Source organism: Cygnus olor, chromosome Z (genome assembly GCF_009769625.2).
Source record: "Cygnus olor isolate bCygOlo1 chromosome Z, bCygOlo1.pri.v2, whole genome shotgun sequence".
In the NCBI taxonomy this organism is placed as follows: domain Eukaryota; kingdom Metazoa; phylum Chordata; class Aves; order Anseriformes; family Anatidae; genus Cygnus; species Cygnus olor.
The window spans coordinates 15,942,610-15,965,217 of record NC_049198.1 but is presented as its reverse complement, the minus strand read 5'-3'; the positions used below and the strand labels follow the sequence as shown (position 1 = coordinate 15,965,217).

Sequence of the window (22,608 nt, the reverse complement as noted above, 5' to 3'; positions counted from 1 at the left end):
AGGGCGCGGGGCGGGGACCGCGCGCCTCGGTTGGGCGCCGGGCTCCACGTGACCGGGGCAGCCCTCCAATCGGCGCGCTCCCCAACAAAGGGCTGCCGGGAAGCGAAGGGAGCGGCCTTCCCGGGAGGCACGCCCGGGTCCTCCCGGTAGGACGGCGCAGGGTCTGTGCATGCGCCGCGGCCTTCCCTCTGGCTTCCCGGGACGGGAACTACAGCTCCCAGGAGGCACTGCGGGAGGAGCGGCGGCGGGCCTACTTCTGGGCTTTGCCCCGCCCCTCAGCCGGCCACTGTCCCCCGCGGCACTGAGCCGTGTCGGGGTGTTCGCACGGGGCATAGAGGGGAGCTCAGAGACCTCCCCAGTTCCAACCCCGTGCCGTGGGCAGGGACACCTGCAGCCTGTCACGTTCCCCAGGGCCTCACCAAACTTGGCCTTGAGCACCTCCTGGTCCCCGCTACCGAAACCTGTCCATATAAACCCGCTACACTGGCCCCGGGACAGAGCCCTGCGGAACACCGCTTGTGACCGGCCTCCAGCTAGATTTAACTGCATTCACCACAACTCTTTGGGCATGGCCAAAGACAACGTGCATTCTGTTTCTCCATCCCTTCTACTTTGTTTTTTTTTGTTTCTTTTTAAACTACACATTCATCAACCTGAGCTATCTCATGAAAGTTTACCTGGCTGCTGTCCTTTTTATTCGCCAGTATTGTTAACATGTAGACTGCCTAGTGGTAGGGAGGGTACTTATGGGTGCAATTAGGGTAGAAGAAACACTATATAGCATAGATAATCTACTCCCCCTCCTAAGCTTCAACCTAGCTTTCTGCTGAATTGCTGGTCAGAAGTTGTACTTGGCATAATTCTTGGAATATGTGACAACGATTGAAAAAGATCTACTAGAAGAGGGTAGATTTAGATTAGGTTTTGGGCGGAACTTCTTTACTCAGAGGATGATGAGGTACTGGAACAGGCTGCCCAGAGAAGCTGTGGATGCCCTATACCTGGAAGTGTTCAAGGCCAGGCTGGATGGGGCTTTGGGTGACCTGCTCTAGCAGGAGATGGCCCAGACTAGAGCAGGGAGGTTTGAATTAGGTTATCTTTAAGGTCCCTTCCAACCCAAACCATTTTATGATTCTGTGAAAAGCAATGTTTGGGGCTGAGATTTTCAACTACACTAATGCATAGGCAGTCAAAAGCTGTCCTTTGGTTATAACTGACATGGTGCTTATAAAAGAGAGGTTTAAATGTTAAGTTTCATCCCGGTTATGTGTTGGGCATTTAAGGGGATCACTTGTTTGATTTTGAATCCAGCCACCCTCTTCACCAGAAGGGATGAGATGTGATCTAATTAAAATGGGAGAGTCATGATGTGAGTTAGAGGATTTTAAAGTCTTCTGTTTGTCATATGCATAACTTCTCCTCAGCAATTCAGGACCTTTTTTGAATTTGAGTTCTCCTTTGGGAAGCTTGCTTCAAGCTCAAGGGACAAAAGCTTAGATTCAGATGACGGACAATTTAGGGAGCAACTTCCCTCCTTTTCCCCATGCAATGAACTCCAAGTGCATCTGGAAGCTTTTTTCTCCTCAATCAATAAAGGACAGTAGCCAAATTTAGCCAAGATAAAGCTATTTAATCTGCTTCCTTGCAATGGATTGACAGACAGACATACAAACTCAGAAAAAACTTCTGTAAAATCACCATTACAGTTCTTAGACATTTTGCTGCTGCATCTCCTGTTTCAGAACTTGTTTCCTTTGCTGGTTAGAAATGTTCTTCTCATTTCATGCTTGAATGTATTAACGGTCAGTTTATACCTGTTTGTCTTCATGCCAGCATTGTTCTTCGGTTTAATTAGCTTTTTTTCCTTTCCAGTGTTTGCCTTCTAAAATATTGATGGAGACCAGCCATATCACCTCTCAGTTAGAGAGTCTGAACAAGCTTCTCTCATGCAGACAGGTCTCCATTTCCCTGATCATCTTAGCAGCCATTTCTTGCATTTCCTCCAGTTTTGCATTTCCATTGCACGTGACCAAACGCTACCCCTTCTTTCACACTAGGGAGTGCATTACCTCCATCAAGATTACTGATCTTCTACCACAGCTGGAGACCTTTCTCAGCATGTTGCCAAATCTGAATTACCTGCCTTGCAGTTGTACAACACCGTCAACAACTTTTGCATAGGGTATTTTAAGGCTTCAAAAAGTACAGTACAGAACAGAATGTAAGTGATGAAGCAGGTGGATGTGTATAGGATTGTTTTTATTGCCTGTAACGCTATTCAAAGGCTTACAGTGGTTCCTGCATGCTGTTACTGATGATACCAGTAGAGAAGAGGTGTCAGGAACCAGTGCTATGCTTTAACCTACACTAAAAATCCCCGAGCTGCCTACTGATGTTCTTTTCACAGGCCAACTTCAGTTGCTTGGTGTACATTGTGCTACCGTTCTTGCTGATTTTGGAACTGCAATGGCTTGGATAAAAGTGTCCAGTTGACAATGCGGTGACAGATGCTGACCTGCTTTGCTGACAGCTCCGTAGTAAGTTTTTGTTCATAATATGTTACCCAACCGTAGATCTCTCTATTCTCAAAAGCAAACCGACAGTTCAAAAAGGATCTATTTTCTTTCTTTACTGAGAGAACCTCTCTGATATATCAAAAGTATCCTAAACTGATAAACGTAACACCTTTTTATTGCTTAACCCATTCCGTATATACATGCAGTAGGGAAAAGCCGTTATCACCTTTCCTGACTGCAATCCACCAACAAAAACATGCATCTTTGAGCAAATATGCAAATATTTTTATAGGGATTTTATTGGACTCTATAGCAGTCCAAGCAGCACCAATCTGAATTAAGTTTGTATTATGTTTCAAGTGATATTTTAAAGCAGTTTCTCAAACAAATACCTTTAGGTCTAGAATTGGCTATGTTCATGTATCCATCAAAGATCACACTCCCACTCCTCACCTTACGCAAAATCAAAAAAAAAAAAAATGTGTTTCTGACCACAACTTCCACTTAACTGAGAAAAAAAATTTAAAAGAAGGTAACTCAAAGGTGAACTACTTCCTAATTCTTGTGTGAATGTAATGAAAGCGCCCTGCATCGTTTCAAAGCAAGGAGCATCCAAGTAGGCATTTGAAAGATACACAGGCAAATTATACCTTCTGTGGCTCTAGATCCCGTTACTGCAGGGCCGCGAGAATGGCAGTGGCTTTCAAGACCACCCTGGCTTCACGGATTTGTAAAGATAAAAAGCTCAAAAAGCTTACCTTGAAGACATGCCTTGACAAGGCTTAACTTCACTAAGCTTGCCCATTAGCAAAAAAGCCAGAAATCCTTTGTGAAAAGTAGATTTCTCAGTCACTTTTATATAGTGTTTCAGTGTTATTGTAGCAATTACAAACAGTACCTCACACATTTCTCATGCATTTGGGGGAAAAACAGATAGTGGGCATCCCATATATGCCCTTCTGGGCCACTGTGTGCACAAGACAAGTTGTTGTAAGGATTCTTTTGTTTCATCAGAAAATGCAGAAGCATCAGCTAATTTTAACACTTACCCATTGAGATATCTTGCAATCGAATCAAAAAATCTTCATGTGAAATTAGAGATTCATCTCCTAAAAGAAAGAGTGGTTGATCGACTGGAGGAAATAGTATACTGTCATTTTGAAAAGCAAGGAGAGCTATTTGTATTCTGAAGCAATTGGTAAGTGACAATTCAAACATTTGCATTAAGAGACTTTGTCATTCACTCAATTACAATATTGACCTGCTGAAAGATGTATGCTTTTATGAGGAAATTTGTAGGGTCAGCTCCATTGTTCCAATGACTAAGATGTGGGAAAGACTGTTGAGTAGACTCGTTCGTCTCAGTATGAACGTGAAGGACTGGGTGAAGAGCACAGGTGTTGCAAAAGAAAGCTAACATATATAAATGTTTTTATAATATGGTATTAACAAGTGGAAAGTATTTATGTTTCTCTTCAAAGGTGTCGTGAAGTTGAAAAGTGAGGAATGGCAGACACTCCACTTACTTTCTCTTTCCTTCTGCTATCAAAGAAGCACATTTTGTTGTTTGTTATTTGTTTTGTTTTCTTTTTTTCTCAAGTGTAAATGGCATACATGTCCAGTTATTGGCAACTGCTTGTGTGCTTTTTAGAGTCTTGGAAACTTAACTTCAGGTGCCATAATTATCTATAGAATTCTTTTGGCAAACAAGTATTAGTGATAAAGTATTTCTCTGCTGCATTTAAAAAAAAAAAATTAGCTGGTAAAAAAAAAAAATTCTAGCCCTTCAGAGATGAAAAGTGCTGGTAGAAAGCACACAGACTTTCCAATGGCCATCAAAACCTAAAGACTCTGCCTCTACAAACTATATATACCATAATAGTTCTTTGGCTGCACAAAAGACATGTTTTCCTCAGTAGGCGAAAAGTGGGCCTTGCAGCATAACCTGAAACTTAATTTGAAGTTATTACAAGCCAAGGGAAGCAGATCTTCAGATCTGAATGATACAGTGCGCTCAATGAAGACTATATAGCCCACAGGAAGCCCTGAAGGAAGGCAGCACAGGGATGAAGAGTTCAAGAAAGTCATGGGTCTGCCATTTGCACACACTGAGCTGGTCCAGCCCTGGGATGTGTGCTACAATGCTTCACATGGTAAATCCACACACCAGAACTGTTATTTCAAATCCATGACTGTGCAAAGAGCTAGTTCCTTAGCTGGATATGACTTGTGTCAAGCCAGCTTGGAGACCGAGACATTAAATGGGCTGTTTTTTTAATCTCTATAGCTATCGTATTCAAAAGTATAACAAAACCAGTACCTAGAATTTGATGGGAACACCAGGACAAAACAAACAAGCAAAACCCCACCGTAGAAGGAAGGAAATACTGGTCACCATATTGATTTCCAAATGCAGCCCCAAATTCAATATCTCAATTTGATATGCCTGACTTTTTAAACGATGAAAAAATGCACAAGCACACGTCCTTCTCGGACAAAATGTTCCACACTTGAAGCATCATTCCTTTAGTCTGAATAGCTTAAGGGCCTGGAGACGTGTATTTAGTAATAAAAAAGTAATTGCACCTTTTTCTAAACAGTAGAGAAACACTTACTATTGGATTCTCAAGTGCTGACTAATGAAATTACTTAGACCGTCTTCCCTAACTGGACTTAACTTTTGGTGTATATGAAGGTGAGCTGGAAGTCAGTCTAGAGGACAACTGCGAGATAAGTACATGACCTGGCTAACAACTCATGACTGATGCACAGTCAAACAGTTGCTAAGACAGTATTTCTAAAGAGAAGAATAACGACATACAGTTACAGGTTTTCTATTTTCTTTCTGCAGATACCTTAAACGTTGATTTCCTGACTTCTGGAAGGGTCGTCTTCCTGCATCGTAGAGGCAAGCAGGCTGGAGGGGACCACAGGCCAACCTTACTCAAAGTAGGGCCACTTAGATTAGGCTGCTCAGGGCTGTGTACAGTCAATACTTGGATACCTCCAGGGATGTAGATTGTAGGGCTGCTTTGGATCTCCGATAGAGTGTTTCTCCATCCTCAAGGCAATTTTTTTTTTCTCATATCAAGTCAGAATTTCCTGAGTTTCATCTTGTGCCTATTGCCCCTCCGCCTTTTACTCTGGTCCTCCTCCTTTTTCTCCTTCACTGACAATAATAAGACCACTAGCAAAAAGGCTGTCTCCATTTCTCTAAGCCCTCCATTTAGGTAACTGAAGACAGGAACTCCAGTTCTGATACGAGTTTCTCATGAACTTAAGCCATGAATTGAGGGAGAGAAGTCTAAGCTGTTACCACAACATCTACAAAGTGTTTTATGATACAGCATTACTTGCAGACTACAGAATCACTCCTTTATGACAACTTTTTTGTCCCGCTACAACAACAAATAAGGCAATTGCATTTGAAAAATTCAGAGGGCAGTGTGTTTGGTGAAAAGCTGACACTGCATGAAGTACTTAAGCTGTCAAAAAGCGCATGCATTAAAAACGCAAAAGAAAATGGTGCCCTGCTTTTGCCAAGATGCTTTGAGGCACATTGTGAAGGAAAGCGCAAAGAGCAATACCACCAGATGTCACCCTCCTTCCACTGACAATTCAGCAGCAGTCTTTTTTTCTTTTTTTTCTCCTGTTTTTGAGTTTCCAAGTATCACTGGTTGAACCAGTAACATGCTGATCGCGATTATGCTTTGCCAGACGTGTTGGTTTGTAATCCAATTAAAAACTGTGTGGTGGTGCTGGTGGTGGTGGTGGTGGTGGTGGCAGTGGTGCTGGTAGTTAGAAGAGGAGGAGGGAGATGAGGAGAAGGAGGAGCCTTGTGCTCAGTTTTAAAAGGCTCACTCTCAGGTGAGAATGCAGTTTGGGTTTTGCTGCTAATCTAAGATGAAACATCATCAGTTAAGTTCATCCAATGCTGCTGTAGCACAGTCCAGCAGACAGATGATTGATGGAGGGCATGAAGTCAAGGTCCTAATCCCATATCTGTTATTGACATACTGTATGGATTGGGCAAGACATTTCACTTCAGCTTTTCAGTTTTCCCTCTGCTGTTGACAGAATAGATTCCTCAGTGTAGTCTCCAATTATGATGGTTGCATTACCCTTGAAATTAGTGATAAATGTTAATAACATGATCTGCTCCAGTAGGCCTGAATGTAAATGAATTATAGAATCATTAAGGTTGGAAAAGACCTTCAAGATCATAATGTCCAACCATCCCCCTACAATCAATATAACCTACTTAACCATCTCTGTAAAGACCACATCCAACCTTTCCTTAAGTACCCTCAGGTATGGTGACTCCACCACCTCCCTGGGCAATCCGTTCCAATGCCTAACCACAGTTTCTAAGAAGAAATTTCTCCTAATTTCCAACCTAAACCTCCTCTGGCTCAACTTGAGGACATTCTCTCTTGTCCTATCACTAGTTATCTGCAAGAAAAGGCTGACCCCCAGCACCCTACAACTTCCTTTCAGATAGCTGTAGAGAACAAAAAGGTCTCCCCTGAGCCTCCTCTTCCCCAGACTAAACAATCCCAGTTCCCTCATCTGCTCCTCACATGACTTATGTTCCAGACCCTTCACCCTCTTTGTAGCCCTTCTTTGGAGGTGTTCCAGGGCCTCGATATCTTTCTTGTAGTGAGGGGCCTAAAACTGAACACAATACTCAAGGTGTGGCCTCACCAGAGCAGAGTACAGGGGGACGATCACCTCCCTGGTCCTGCTGGCTGCACTATTCCTGATACAAGCCAGGATGCCATTGGACTATTCCAGGGGGTTGCTATGACCAAAGCAAAGGACCCAGCCCTTACCCATGTTGAACCTCGTCCCATTGGCCTCTGTCAGCAATCCTACCTATCCAGGTCCCTCTGCAGGGCCTTCCTACACTCCGGCAGGTCGACACTTCCCCTCAACTTGGTGTTATCTGCGTACTTACTGAGGGTGCTCTCAATTCCCTCATTCAAATCACCAGTAAATATATTAAAGAGGATAGGTAAGCCCCAATACTGACCCCTGTGGAACACCACTAGTGACCGGTCGCCAGCTGGATTTCACTCCGTTCACCACCACTCTCTGAGCCTGGCCATCCAGCCAATTTTTAACCCAGCAAAGAGTGCACCTGTCCAAGCCATGGACTGCCAGCTTATCCAGGAGAATATTGTGGAAGACTTTGTCAAAGGCTTTGCTGAAGTGTAGGTAGACTACATCAACAACCTTTCCCTCATCTACCAGGCAGGTCACCTGGTCATAGAAGGAAATGAGGTTGGTCAGGCAAGATTTGCCTTTCAGCCAGCCATTCTGAGTGGGCCAGATTCCCCGGTAGTCTTCCACATGCTGTGTGATTGCACTCAAGATGACCTATTCTATCACCTTCCCTGGCATCACGGTCAGGCTGACAGGCCTGTAGTTCCCTGAATCTTCCTTACAACCCTTCTTGTAGATGGGCGTCATATTAGCAAATCTCCAGTCATCTGGGACCTCTCCAGTTGACCATGACTGCTGATAGATGGTGGAAAACATCTTGGCAATCACATCCACCAGCTCCCTCATCACTCCCGTGTGGATCCCATCTGGCCGCATGGGCTTATGGCAGTCCTGGTGGAGTAGTAGGTCTCTAACTGTTTCCACCTGAATCGTGGGGGGTTTCTTCTGCTCCCCGTCCCAGACTTCCAGGTCGGGAGGCTGAGCACCCCGAGGATAACTGGTCTGACTATTAAAGACGGATGTAAACAAGGCATTGTGAATCTTGGCCTTTTCCTTATCCTCAGTAGTCATGTTTCCCCACCACATACAGTAAAGGATGGAGATTCTTCTTCACCCTCCTCTTATTGTTAACATATCTGTAAAAACATATTTTGTTGTTTTTTACCACTGTAGCCAGGTTGAGCTCATGCTGGGCTTTACCCTTTCTGATCTGTCCCCTGCATACACTAGGAAATTCCTTGTACACTCCCCAGGTTGCCTGTCCCTTCTTCCACTGGACATAAACTCTCTTTTTCTCCCAGAGACTCAGCAAAAGTTCCCTGTTCAGCCACACCAGTCTTCTTCCCCACCAGCTAGACTTATGGCACACGGGGACAGCCTGCTCCTGCACCTTTAAGACTTCCTTCTTGAGGAGCCTTCCAGCCTTCCTGGGCCCCTCTGCCTTCCAGGGCTGACTCCCAAGGGACCCTCCCTGCCAGTGTCCTGAACAGTTCAAAGTCTGCCCTCTGCAAGTCCAAGGTAGCAGTTTTACTGACCCAGGGGGGTCAGTAACTTTGTGACTTCACCAAGAATAGACAACTCTACCATTTTGTGGTCACTCTGCCCAAGACAGCTCCCTACTACCACATCTCCCACCAGGCCTTCTCTGTTTGTGAAGAGCAGGCCTAGTGCAGCACCCGCTCTGGCAGGCTCACTAACCAGCTGAGCCAGGAAGCTCTCTTCCATACACTCCAGGAACCTCCAAGACTGCTTCCTCGGGGCTGTACTTCCAGCATATGTCCAGCTGTATTTTCAGCATATGTCCAGGAAGTTAAAGTCCCCCGTGAGAACAAGTGCTGACAATTGAGCGACTTCCGCCAGCTGCTTATAGAACGCCTCATCTGTCTCTTCATCCTGGTTTAGTGGTCTGTATCAGGCCCTCACCAGGATGTCTGCCTTGTTGGCCAACACCCTGATCCTTATCCACAGGGTCTCGACCTTATGATTCCCATCCACAAGCTCTACAATATCGAAATACTCTCTAATGTAGAGAGCTACACCACCATACCTCCTTAGTTGCCTGTCCCTCCAGAACAGCTTGTAGCCATCCACTGCAGCACTCCAGTCATGGGCGTGGTCCCACCATGTTTCAGTGTTGGCAACTAGGTCATAGTTTGCTTGCCACACAATGGCTTCCAGCTCCTCCTGTTTGTTGCCTCATGCTATTTGCATAATCACAGAATCACAGAATCGTCTAGGTTGGAAGAGACCTCCAAGATGGTCTAGTCCAACCTCTGATCTAACACTAACATGTCCGCCACTAAACCATATCACTAAGCTCTACATCTAAATGTCTCTTAAAGACCTCCAGGGATGGTGACTCAACCACTTCCCTGGGCAGCCTATTCCAATGCCTAACAACCCTTTCAGTAAAGAAGTTCTTCCTAATATCCAACCTAAACCTCCCCTGGCACAACTTTAGCCCATTCCCCCTCGTCCTGTCACCGGGCACGTGGGAGAATAGACCAATCCCTACCTCACTACAGCCTTCTTTAAGGTACCTGTAGAGAGCTATAAGGTCGCCCCTGAGCCTCCTCTTCTCCAGGCTGAACAAGCCCAGCTCCCTCAGCCGCTCCTCGTAAGAGTTGTTCTCGAGACCCCTCATCAGCCTCGTCGCCCTTCTCTGGACTTGCTCGAGCACCTCCATGTCCTTCTTGTAGCAAGGGGCCCAAAACTGAACACAGTACTCAAGGTGCGGCCTCACCAGAGCCGAGTACAGGGGTACAATCACTTCCCCTAGACCTGCTGACCACGCTGCTTCTTATACAAGCCAGGATGCTGTTGGCCTTCTTGGCCACCTGAGCACACTGCTGGCTCATATTCAGCCGACTATCAACCAGTACTCCCAGGTCCTTCTCTGCCAGGCAGCTTTCCAACCACTCATCTCCCAGCCTGTAGCACTGCTTGGGGTTGTTGTGCCTGCCAGGTGCAGGACCCGGCACTTGGCCTTCTTGAACCTCATACAGTTGGCCTCAACCCACCAGTCCAGCCTATCCAGATGCTCTTGCAGAGCCTTCCTACCCTCGAGCAGATTGACACACGCACCTAACTTGGTGTCGTCTGCAAACTCACTGAGGGTGCACTCAATCCCCTCATCCAGATCATTGATAAAGATATTGAAGAGGACTGGCCCCAGTACTGAGCCCTGGGAGACTCCACTAGAGACCGGCCTCCAACTGGATTTGACTCCATTCAACACGACTCTTTGGGCCTGGCTATCCAGACAGTTTCTAACCCAACGAAGCACACACCAGTCCAAGCAATGAGCAGCCAGTTTCTTGAGGAGAATGTTGTGGGAAACGGTGTCAAAAGCCTTACTGAAGTCAAGGTAGACCACATCCACAGCCTTTCCCTCATCCACCAAGCGTGTCACTTTGTCATAGAAGGAGATCAGGTTTGTCAAGCAGGACCTGCCCTTCATAAACCCATGCTGACTGGGCCTGATCGCCTGGTTACCCTGTAAGTGCCGCATGATGACACTCAAGATAATCTGCTCCATGAGCTTCCCTGGCACTGAGGTCAAACTAACAGGCCTATAGTTCCCCGGGTCTACCCTCTGACCCTTCTTGTAGATGGGCGTCACATTTGCTAGCCACCAGTCGACTGGGACCTCCCCTGATAGCCACGACTGCTGATAAATGATGGAGAGCGTCTTGGCCAGCTCCTCCGCCAGTTCTCGCAGTACCCTCGGGTGGATCCCATCAGGCCCCATCGACTTGCGTACATCTAAGTGCTGTAGCAGGTTGCCAACCATTTCCTCGTGGATAGTGAGGGCCACATCCTGCTCCCCATCCCCTTCCACCAGCTCTGGGTACTGGGTATCTAGAGAACTGGTCTTGCCGCTAAAGACTGAGGCAAAGAAGGCATTAAGCACCTCAGCTTTTTCCTCATCCCTTGTAACTAAGCTTCCCCCCGCATCCAGTAAAGGATGGAGATTCTCCTTAGTCCTCCTTTTGGTGTTGATGTATTTGTAAAAACATTTTTTGTTATCTTTAACAGCAGTAGCCAGATTGAGCTCCAGATGAGCTTTGGCCCTTCTAATTTTGTCCCTGCACAGCCTCGCAACAGCTTTATAGTCCTCATGAGTGGCACCCCCTCTCTTTTCCAAAGATTATAAACCCTCTTCTTTCTCCTAAGTTCGAACCACAACTCTCTGTTCAGCCAGGCCAGTCTTCTTCCGCGCCGGCTCATCTTTGGGCACGTGGGAACAGACCGCTCCTGAGCCATTAAGATTTCCTTCTTGAGGAGTGCCCAGCCTTCCTGGACTCCTCTGCCCTTCAGAACCACCTCCCAAGGGACTCTGCCAACCAGTGTCCTGAACAGCTCAAAGTCTGCCCTCCGGAAGTCTAAGACAGCGGTTTTACTGGTCCCCTTCCTGGCTTCGCCAAGAATAGAGAACTCTACCATTTCATGGTCACTCTGCCCAAGATAGCTCCTGACCACCACATCTCCCACCAGTCCGTCACTATTTGTGAACAGAAGGTCTAGCGGGGCACCTCCCCTGGTAGGCTCTCTAACCAGCTGCTTCAGGAAGCTATCTTCCACGCTTTCCAGAAACCTCCTAGACTGCTTTCTCTGGGCTGTGTTGTGCTTCCAGGATATGTCTGGGAAGTTAAAGTCCCCCATGAGAACACGCGCTGATGATTTTGCAACTTCTGCCAGCTGCCTGTAGAACTCCTCATCTGTCTCCTCATCCTGGTTCGGCGGTCTATAACAGACCCCCACCAGGATGCTTGCCTTGTTGGCCTTCCTGCTGATCCTAACCCACAGAGACTCAACCTTATCAGTCCCAGCCTCAAGTTCCACAACATCAAAACACTCTCTAATATAGAGAGCCACATCAACACCCCTTCTGTGCTGCCTGTCCCTTCTGAACAGCCTATAGCTAGACATTGCAGCACTCCAGTCATGATAGTGGTCCCAACACGTTTCTGAGATGTCAACCAAGTCATAGCCTGCCTGCTGCACGCTGGCTTCCAGTTCCTCTTGTTTGCTACCCATGCTGCGTGCATTAGTGTAGATGCACTTCAGTCGGGCCATTGCCTTCTCCCCCGGCCTTGCCATTGTTCCCTCTGGCACAGCTCCAACAAGCCTTATTTCAGCCCCTTCCCCCTTCTTACCTACTTTAAAGCCCGCTCAATGAGCCCTGCCAGCTCCTGGGCTAGGATCCGTTTTCCCCTTAGAGATAGGGAACCGTCTGCGTCCATCAGGCCGGGTGCCGAGTAAAGCGCCCCATGGTCAAAAAAAACCAAAATTTCTGTGTTGGCACCAGCCTCTGAGCCACGTGTTAATCAGGTGGGCTTTCTGTGTCCACTCTGTACCCCTCCCTGCTACTGTAGGGATGGACGAAAACACCACCTCTACTGCCGCTCCATCCACTAACCGTCCCAGTCCCCTAAAGTCCCGTTTGTATAAGCATAAGTCCCGTTTTATAAGCATGTAAGCACATTTATAAGCATGTATAAGCATAAGTCCCGTTTTTATAAGCATAGAAGCACTTCAGTTGAGCTTTTGCCTGCACCCCCAACACTGGCATTGCTCCCCCTGGCTCATCTCTAGCAAGCCTCGTTTCATCCCCATCCTCCTACATGCCTAGTAGAAAGACCTCTCAACAAGTCCTGCCAGCTCCTGCACTAGGATCCATTTCCCCATTTGAGACAGGTGAGACCCATCTGCAGCTATCAGGCCAGCTGCCAAGTAAACTGTCCCATGTTCAAAAAAGCAAAATTCCTGCAATGGCACCAGCCTTTCAGACGTATTTATCAGCTGGGTTTTCTGGGCCCTCTCAGTAATAACAGGAAAAAGGATCCAAGCTTGTAGTTTTGTGTTAAAAAGCAAAATCAACAGAACAGAACGCTAAAGAATGCTGCTCCCACGGGACAAAGCAGTAACATCACAAAGTTTCGGCTGAACAAAGCTCAAGAACAGGAATGCTGCAGCTTCTATGTTTTCTGCTTTTAAACACTTAGTAGTTATGCAACCTTAAAAAAGCTCTTCACTTTATCATTGTACTGAATCATTAAGCACCCTAAACAGATAAGTACAAGACAAGATTGCTGTAGAAAATTGCATGCATTATGATGCCTCAACTTCGCCAGTCAGTACAAAGAAGCAGAACAAAACCCATCACACCTTTTAATCTCTAGAAGGGAAAACAGTGCCACCCACTGCTTTTCCAGGGGATCTCCTTGCCTTTTGAGACAGCTGCAGAAAGCTGCACTTGGTACTTTGCAATTACAAAATAGCCACCTCCTGCTGTCTTGCCTTCCTCTCTCACTCCAAAACTGGGTTCTTCTACCAGGCTATGCGTCTACACCAATATTTCAGTCACTAGTAAAGCCGCACAAAGGAAAATCACCCTTCTGTGAACTTGTTCTACTACAGCTGGACCCTCACGATAGACAAAAGCTGAATCTCAGAAAAACTGAGTTTGTTTACCCTGAGAGCAGGATTTTCTTTGACTTTAAAACAATGTCAGGTGTCTGCAGCTGCTACTTAGAATGCAACACGCACGGTTTCAAGCTGAAGGTAAAAATACCATACCTCACTAATTGTGAAGATTGTCTGCCAGGTCACAATATCCAACTGCCTTGTGTGTGTCCTTTTATTCATTTTTTGCATCATTCCCCCATCACACCGGAAAAAACACCCGCTTGGAACAGGCAGGTTTTTAATCCAAGGATTGTCAGCAATCAGAATTAGAAATACTCATGCTTTAGAAATACTATGCACTTAACTATCTCAAAGTCAGATACTTTGTTAAATATTCCTAAGCAGTCCTGACACTGTGGACCTTCTTATCAGGGATCTCAGTCATGTCTTTAGCTCAGCTATGGTCTCCTAGAAATAGACAGAAGATATCCAGACAGCAGCACTTACACACATCCTCAAGATATGCGTAACTGAAATAAGATCCCAGGCCAAAGGGAAGAAGACATGCAGATTCTAAAATCATTTGAGTGCCCTCTGCAGTTCCCGAGGTGACAAGCACTACAGTGTGCATGCATTTTTTTTTTTTTTTAAGAGAATCATGGTCTGCAAGTTTTATTGCGCTTGTATTACTGCTCAATAAATGCCTACAAAGTTCACTGGACATGAAGCAGAAGTGCAAACCCTCCGCCACTAAAAAATCGCTTTCTATTCTGAGCTCAGTTTCTCTTAAAAATGTAAGAGCAATGAAGAATTCATTTTTTTCAAGCACAAAATTAGCAGTTTTTCCAATGGTCTTAAGCACCAAGACAGCAGTTAATTAGTGAAGTCATCTGACAATCATGTGAACTCATACTATGCTACCAAGAGAGCTGCTAGTGGAAACCATCCACATGACTTTGAATGAGGAATAATATGCTTTTCATAGTAAGTATACAAAAGAGTGTATTACTTCTGTCAAAAAGAAACCTGTACTGAGGTACCCAGTCAGTGCCACGGCTGGGCGCATACTTCTAGATTACCTTTAACTGGTGAAGAAAGCGGAAGCCCTGTTTTTCCCCCAAAAGAGCAAAGCATCGATTACATAACTCTCTACAACTAACTAGTCTCTCATTAGAAAAATAATCTGCAAGCCAGTTCACAACATGAAGTAGGATCCCTGGTTGCTCGGTCTGAAGGACGCGCAGGCAAGTACTTCAGGCCAAGTCACATGTGATGCAGTACTCTCTCTACAAAAGCAAGCGGGACTCAATCATTTTTAACAATAACACTGGAAAAATAAGAGGTCAGTGGCAGCATACAGAACTACAGAAAATATGCATTTCACTATCTGAAAGCCAGATACCTTGTTAAGTATTCCTAAGCAGTCCTGACACTGTGGATCTTGTTATCAGGGATCCCAGTCATGTCTTTAGCTCAGCTGTGCTCTACTGGAAATAGCCAGAAGACATCCAGACAGCAGCAGTGACACACACCCTCAAGATATGCGCAGTTGAAATCAAGGTCCCATGCTAAGGGGAAGACATGCAGATTGCAAAATCATTTGAGAGTGCCCTCTGCAGTTCCTGAGGTGACAAGCACTAAAATGTGTACGCATGTTCATAAGAGAATCTTGATCTGCAAGCAAGTTTTATTGTGCTTGTACTACTGCTCAATAAATGCCTACAAATTTCACTAGACATGAAGCAGAAATGCCAACCATTCGCCACTAAAAAAATCACTTTCTATTCTGAGCTCAATTTCTCTTAAAAACATAAGAGCAATGAAGAATTCTTTTTTCAGGCACAAAATTAGCAGTTTTTCCACTGTACAGTTTCCAACTCGTAATGTGTTGCTGTGCAACCAAGAGAGCTCCTGGTGGAAACCATCCACACAACTTTGAATGAGGAATAATATGCTTTTCATGGTAAGTATACAAGGGGAAAAGGTATTCCAGACATTTATTTTTCAGTGTACAGTATAATACAGTTCAAGTCAAGAAATATGGACAAAGGTCATGAAATACATGTATTGTGTTTGCTAGACATAGTTGACTAAGAGCAAGGCATATTCCAGCCCGTACTCCACAGAGTTACAATGAAGTTCAGGCACGTGAACAGGAATTTTAGTTTAATGATTTACAGCTCTTTTGGTCTGTTTAACAGAAAACGAACCAACTGAAGCAGAACTTCATCATTAAAGCCTCTCACACTACCCTCTTCGACAACATCGTATAATGGCTTACTGTCTGTTCCCCAACAGATATTCTTCCGAGGGTTGTTTTTAACAGTTTCTACAGTTAACGCTAAAGTGTTCAGCTGGAAACAAAAGAAAGCAAAGTATTTTCCATCAGTCACTACTGCCTGTGATACAAAAGGACGCGTCACATCTGCTTCATTCCAGAATCCTGCAAAATAAAGAAACAACCCGAGTTACACAGGACTCAATTCTTATCGGCACTGATGTGATCTAACCACCCACCCACACCTTCTAGGATTTTTACACAAACAGGCATGCGATCCTGAAGTAAGACTGCTGACATTTTACTCTTCCTCTCACTGTAGTTTCCTTGAATTCACAGAGCTGAAAGAAGACACTGAGCCACTTAGTCACCTCATAAAATTCCTAAAATTACACCTAACACCCTTCTATCTAACGACTGAGGAGCAGCCAACTGCAGGACTGAGGTTTGGGCGGTATTACACAAGGAACTATGTTTCTGCATAATTAATTCTCCCGGATTGAAAGCACTCAAAGGCAAAGTTTTAAATAACTCCCTTGAATAAGCTCTGCTTCTTTCACTGGTTCAATTAAATCTTTAAGGACCTGCTTAAAGGACGGCCTTCAGAAGAAAAAGCACAAAAAATGACTGCATGAGAGAAAAGGTCAGAGAACATTAGAGCAGGCGTTCATCATGAGGACAGGATGACTTTTACAGACTGAATGTCTTGTAGTCCCAAAGCTGGGAAAAAATAAAAAAACCTTGAAGAAAATAGGGAGGCCTGTAGCTTGTATACTCTTTCAATAGCTTGTGTAGTCTTTTAGCTGAAAGTAAGAGACAGGTAGCAGAAGCAAGGAAGATAAGGGATAAAAGGTTAAAAACAAGGAGAAAAACAGCTCCAGGCTGACCAATAGTAGCCTTTTGCTCATTAAGGGTCATTTACATATTAAAAATCACACCCATCAAAATGATGATGTGTGGTAATGTGGGATTTGGTGTTTCCCCCCGCTGTTCCTCTGTAATGCGCAAGCTCAGTAGAGAAAAGTTAAGCTATAGCTATAACAAGATAAGTAATAGCTAATCAAAAGTAGCCAAGGAGATAGTTTTCACAAGTTTGCTGTGTACAAATTACGGTGATTCGAGTCAGAGGTGTGCTTGCTTTGCAAAAGATCGCCAAGCATCTGACCCTGCAGAGTTATATATCTAATTATTTAATTAAAAGACCTTTATGTGGATTCCAACTGTGTGCTTATTGGCGCGGCATACCGGGCACCAACCTATGGACAACAGTCTTACCTTGATACATTGCTTGAGCTGCTGTCCACGCAAAGAGACTTGCGACACCATTAGCTCGATAAACAACTTCAATCTGATCCTCAAGGTTCGCTATTTCAAACCTCTCCCTTTTGAGTTTATCAGGAATCAGGTGAAACTGCGTGTGGCCATAACAGCACGGGTCTGCTACCTTTGACCCTGTGACCACCCCAAAAGAAAACAAAAATGAGGAGGCAGTGTCACACAACGTTCTTTATGATGCACACAAACAAGATTTTACTGTCAAGCTCCAAGCAGATCAAAGTTAAGACCTGTACCGTAGAGCCTCGTAAGTGCAGAGTCATCCATTTCTCTGTGAGAATGGAGGGCTTGCTGAGTCCAAAAGATAACATACACAAATGTCTCTGAAGGATATGCATCAGCTCAAGTCCAGCTTTTCTACTAAGTTTCTGTTCAATTCCACTCCTTCAGATCAATCCTGAGACAGAGCAATACATGCTCAAGAGGATGCTACTCCCCATTACGTAAGTGACATGGAATCTTTATTGAGATTCACACGCTATATATAATAATTATAAGAAAATAAATATAAACGCTCTCTCTGCTGAGAGAAGGTGAAAGGTCAGGGTTGTTTTTTTCCTTTCAAAAAGTAGTTAACATTTCATGACTGGAAACTCTTACCTATAAATACCTTGTTTTCATACTGCTTTTTGAACAGTGGCAGTTTGGACGGTTTGTGATCAATAACGGGAACATCTCCAAGGTCTGACTCCAGCGGTACAATCTTGAAGAAAGCAGAGGAAAGAACAGCCACCCCATAAGTCGTGCTTCTGACATCTGGCTTCACGTCATACCCCGTTTCTTGACTAGACACCAGAAAATACAAGTTTTCCTTACACACACCATATACATAATTTATTTACTGAAATCAATGAACACTATTTTTGCAAGAGAACCTCCTGTCTCACAACAACTGCTAGTACATGCTTGTTATAATGACGTTTGAGTTTTCTGCAAATTATAAACGACATTGCATGAAATGGTGCTAAGATGATCAGCAACATTTCTAACAGCAAACTAACCGGAACCACCAGGCTGAGCTCACTCTCCCTCTTGCTGGCGTGCTATGTTACGTGTTAAGGGGCACTGCATAATTCAAAAAATACAATAGGTGCCCATGCACCTTAAGCGCTATTAGCAGGTAACAGAGCTTGTATTCAAATTGTCTTTCTGCCCCAGTTTTGGCTTTTATTGCCCAGACACTTGCTTCAAGATTTTGAACATCTGACCCTAATAACCTAAACACTGTACAACCACTTTCTCAAGAAATGCTCAGCATCAACAGAAAGCAGAGCGTGGGTTTCGTTGTGCAGCAGAAATGGGGCAATGGAGACCCTTACAGTTGCTATACAGGTAGCATTCTGCAAAACTAGAAGAAGAGGTAAGGATATTGAATCAGCTCCCAGAAAACTCAGCATTCAAGAAAACAAGAGCCTTTAGTGGGTAACAGAGCTCACATTCAAACTACGTATGCTCTCTCCCACTCCAGTCCTTTCATCTCCGTTTCTCTCATCACCTTAAATTCTGAGAAGAGGACCTTGCCCATCACATTTCTCACTCTTGATTCCACTTATTCGTACAAGCACAAAAGAAGTTAACAGCCCCAGGCACCTAAGGGCAACAACGCATACGCAACATACGCACAAGAATGATCAAGCTGAAGTTCAGAACACCATCCCACTATCTGAAAAGCACTTAACACGGCAAGGCATAAGAGCATTATCATTTGAGAAACACACCAATGCACTCATTATACAACTGATTAAGCAGCTCCTCCACATAATACTATCACCACCAGCAACACATGCTACAGCATAGCTCCGGCAGCAGTCAGAAGCTGAAGTGAAAATACACATTAGTAAGTTGCTGTTGAAAATATCCACACCTCTGGAAGTTGCTTTGGTACACGCAGCTGGAGGTGCGGCTTATCATCTATCTGAAACCGCACAGGATCGACTCTACCTTTTCGATGTCCGTGCACAACAACCTCCTCACCGTGATGCCAGTAGTAGTTAACCTCAGGATTTAGGTCTGAAACAGAACAAAGAGGGAGAGGCATACAGAGATCACCCGTCTGCATTTTCAGCCACCCCAATTCTGCTCTGTAGCTGCAGCAAAATGGGAGAACCACAACCCACTTATACATGTCAGCAGCAACGATGTGAAACAACGTCCCTGCTGATGGACAACAGGCAGCGACACCAAGCACGCTCATGCAGACAGAGCCCACCGCCCAGCCCCACCGCCTAGCGTGCCTGTAGAATCATAGAATCATTAAGGTTGGAAAAGACCTTCAGATCATCTAGTCCAACCACCACCCTACTACCAATGTCACCCACTAAACCATGCCCCTAAGCACCACGTCCAGCCTTTCCCTAAACACCCCGAGGAACGGTGACTCCACCACCTCCCTGGTCAACCCGTTCCAAGGCCTGACTACTCCTTCTGAGAAGAAATGTCTCCAGATTTCCAACCTGAACCTCCCCTGGCACAACTTGAGGCCATTCCCTCAAGTCCTGTCGCTAATTATCTGAGAGAAGAGACCGACCCCCAGCTCCCCACAACTTCCTTCCAAGGAGCTGTGGAGAGCAGTAAGGTCTCCCCTGAGCCTCCCCTTCCCCACACTAAACAACCCCGGTGCCCTCAGCCGCTCCTCAGTTCCCTCGCCCTCGCCCGCCCCCGCTCCGCACCAAGAGACGAGGCCGCCAGCAGCGGGTTGCGGCCGCACAGGGAGGCGGCGAGGGAGGAGACGAGCTGCGTGAGGAAGGGGCCGGGCGTGTGCTCCTGGTCGCGGTAGAGGAACGGCCGCCGCTTGTTCTGGTAGAAGCTCTCCTGCAGCAGCGCGTCGCACGCGAGCGAGCGCAGCGCGCCCAGGTCCAGGTCCGCGTCCGCGTCCGGCGCCGCTCCCGCCGCGGGCCCCGGCTCCTCCGCGGCCTCCGCCGGCGGCGGCAGCCCCGGCACGAAGACGGTCCTGGTGAAGCTCCGGTACCAGCGGTCGGCGTTAAGGGCGAAGGTCTGCGGGTGCACCGTGTACTTGGGCCGCTGCAGCTTCCCGTACAGCCGCAGCTTCTCCTCGATCGAGGCCGCCTCGTGCACCTGCCGGTGGAAGTGCTCCAGGCGCCGCCGCCGGGCCGCCTTGCTCCTGGCCGTGTGCGAGGCCACCACGGGCGGGTAGAGCGGCCCGGGCGGCGGCGGCACGGCGGGCTCCTGCGAGAACCAGCGCCGGCCGAGCCGCAACAGCCGGCAGCCGCCGGGCGCCGCCATCTCGCAGCGCCGCGGGGCAGCGGAAGGGCGCGGGGCGGGGACCGCGCGCCTCGGTTGGGCGCCGGGCTCCACGTGACCGGGGCAGCCCTCCAATCGGCGCGCTCCCCAACAAAGGGCTGCCGGGAAGCGAAGGGAGCGGCCTTCCCGGGAGGCACGCCCGGGTCCTCCCGGTAGGACGGCGCAGGGTCTGTGCATGCGCCGCGGCCTTCCCTCTGGCTTCCCGGGACGGGAACTACAGCTCCCAGGAGGCACTGCGGGAGGAGCGGCGGCGGGCCTACTTCTGGGCTTTGCCCCGCCCCTCAGCCGGCCACTGTCCCCCGCGGCACTGAGCCGTGTCGGGGTGTTCGCACGGGGCATAGAGGGGAGCTCAGAGACCTCCCCAGTTCCAACCCCGTGCCGTGGGCAGGGACACCTGCAGCCTGTCACGTTCCCCAGGGCCTCACCAAACTTGGCCTTGAGCACCTCCTGGTCCCCGCTACCGAAACCTGTCCATATAAACCCGCTACACTGGCCCCGGGACAGAGCCCTGCGGAACACCGCTTGTGACCGGCCTCCAGCTAGATTTAACTGCATTCACCACAACTCTTTGGGCATGGCCAAAGACAACGTGCATTCTGTTTCTCCATCCCTTCTACTTTGTTTTTTTTTGTTTCTTTTTAAACTACACATTCATCAACCTGAGCTATCTCATGAAAGTTTACCTGGCTGCTGTCCTTTTTATTCGCCAGTATTGTTAACATGTAGACTGCCTAGTGGTAGGGAGGGTACTTATGGGTGCAATTAGGGTAGAAGAAACACTATATAGCATAGATAATCTACTCCCCCTCCTAAGCTTCAACCTAGCTTTCTGCTGAATTGCTGGTCAGAAGTTGTACTTGGCATAATTCTTGGAATATGTGACAACGATTGAAAAAGATCTACTAGAAGAGGGTAGATTTAGATTAGGTTTTGGGCGGAACTTCTTTACTCAGAGGATGATGAGGTACTGGAACAGGCTGCCCAGAGAAGCTGTGGATGCCCTATACCTGGAAGTGTTCAAGGCCAGGCTGGATGGGGCTTTGGGTGACCTGCTCTAGCAGGAGATGGCCCAGACTAGAGCAGGGAGGTTTGAATTAGGTTATCTTTAAGGTCCCTTCCAACCCAAACCATTTTATGATTCTGTGAAAAGCAATGTTTGGGGCTGAGATTTTCAACTACACTAATGCATAGGCAGTCAAAAGCTGTCCTTTGGTTATAACTGACATGGTGCTTATAAAAGAGAGGTTTAAATGTTAAGTTTCATCCCGGTTATGTGTTGGGCATTTAAGGGGATCACTTGTTTGATTTTGAATCCAGCCACCCTCTTCACCAGAAGGGATGAGATGTGATCTAATTAAAATGGGAGAGTCATGATGTGAGTTAGAGGATTTTAAAGTCTTCTGTTTGTCATATGCATAACTTCTCCTCAGCAATTCAGGACCTTTTTTGAATTTGAGTTCTCCTTTGGGAAGCTTGCTTCAAGCTCAAGGGACAAAAGCTTAGATTCAGATGACGGACAATTTAGGGAGCAACTTCCCTCCTTTTCCCCATGCAATGAACTCCAAGTGCATCTGGAAGCTTTTTTCTCCTCAATCAATAAAGGACAGTAGCCAAATTTAGCCAAGATAAAGCTATTTAATCTGCTTCCTTGCAATGGATTGACAGACAGACATACAAACTCAGAAAAAACTTCTGTAAAATCACCATTACAGTTCTTAGACATTTTGCTGCTGCATCTCCTGTTTCAGAACTTGTTTCCTTTGCTGGTTAGAAATGTTCTTCTCATTTCATGCTTGAATGTATTAACGGTCAGTTTATACCTGTTTGTCTTCATGCCAGCATTGTTCTTCGGTTTAATTAGCTTTTTTTCCTTTCCAGTGTTTGCCTTCTAAAATATTGATGGAGACCAGCCATATCACCTCTCAGTTAGAGAGTCTGAACAAGCTTCTCTCATGCAGACAGGTCTCCATTTCCCTGATCATCTTAGCAGCCATTTCTTGCATTTCCTCCAGTTTTGCATTTCCATTGCACGTGACCAAACGCTACCCCTTCTTTCACACTAGGGAGTGCATTACCTCCATC

General features: G+C 46.4%; 1 protein-coding gene across 1 annotated transcript; it reads right to left on the bottom strand.

Moving 5' to 3' along the window:
• Positions 1-15,632: 15,632 nt before the first annotated feature.
• LOC121061864 (39S ribosomal protein S30, mitochondrial-like) lies at positions 15,633-20,532 on the bottom strand. The gene is made up of 5 exons (XM_040541287.1): positions 19,935-20,532; positions 19,130-19,275; positions 17,866-17,968; positions 17,206-17,382; positions 15,633-16,095 (listed from the first exon to the last, which is right to left on the bottom strand). The coding sequence occupies exons 1-5, from the start codon at positions 20,506-20,508 to the stop codon at positions 15,827-15,829; spliced, it is 1,269 nt and encodes a 422-aa protein (XP_040397221.1). The 5' UTR covers positions 20,509-20,532; the 3' UTR covers positions 15,633-15,826.
• Between the last annotated feature and the right edge of the window lie 2,076 nt (positions 20,533-22,608).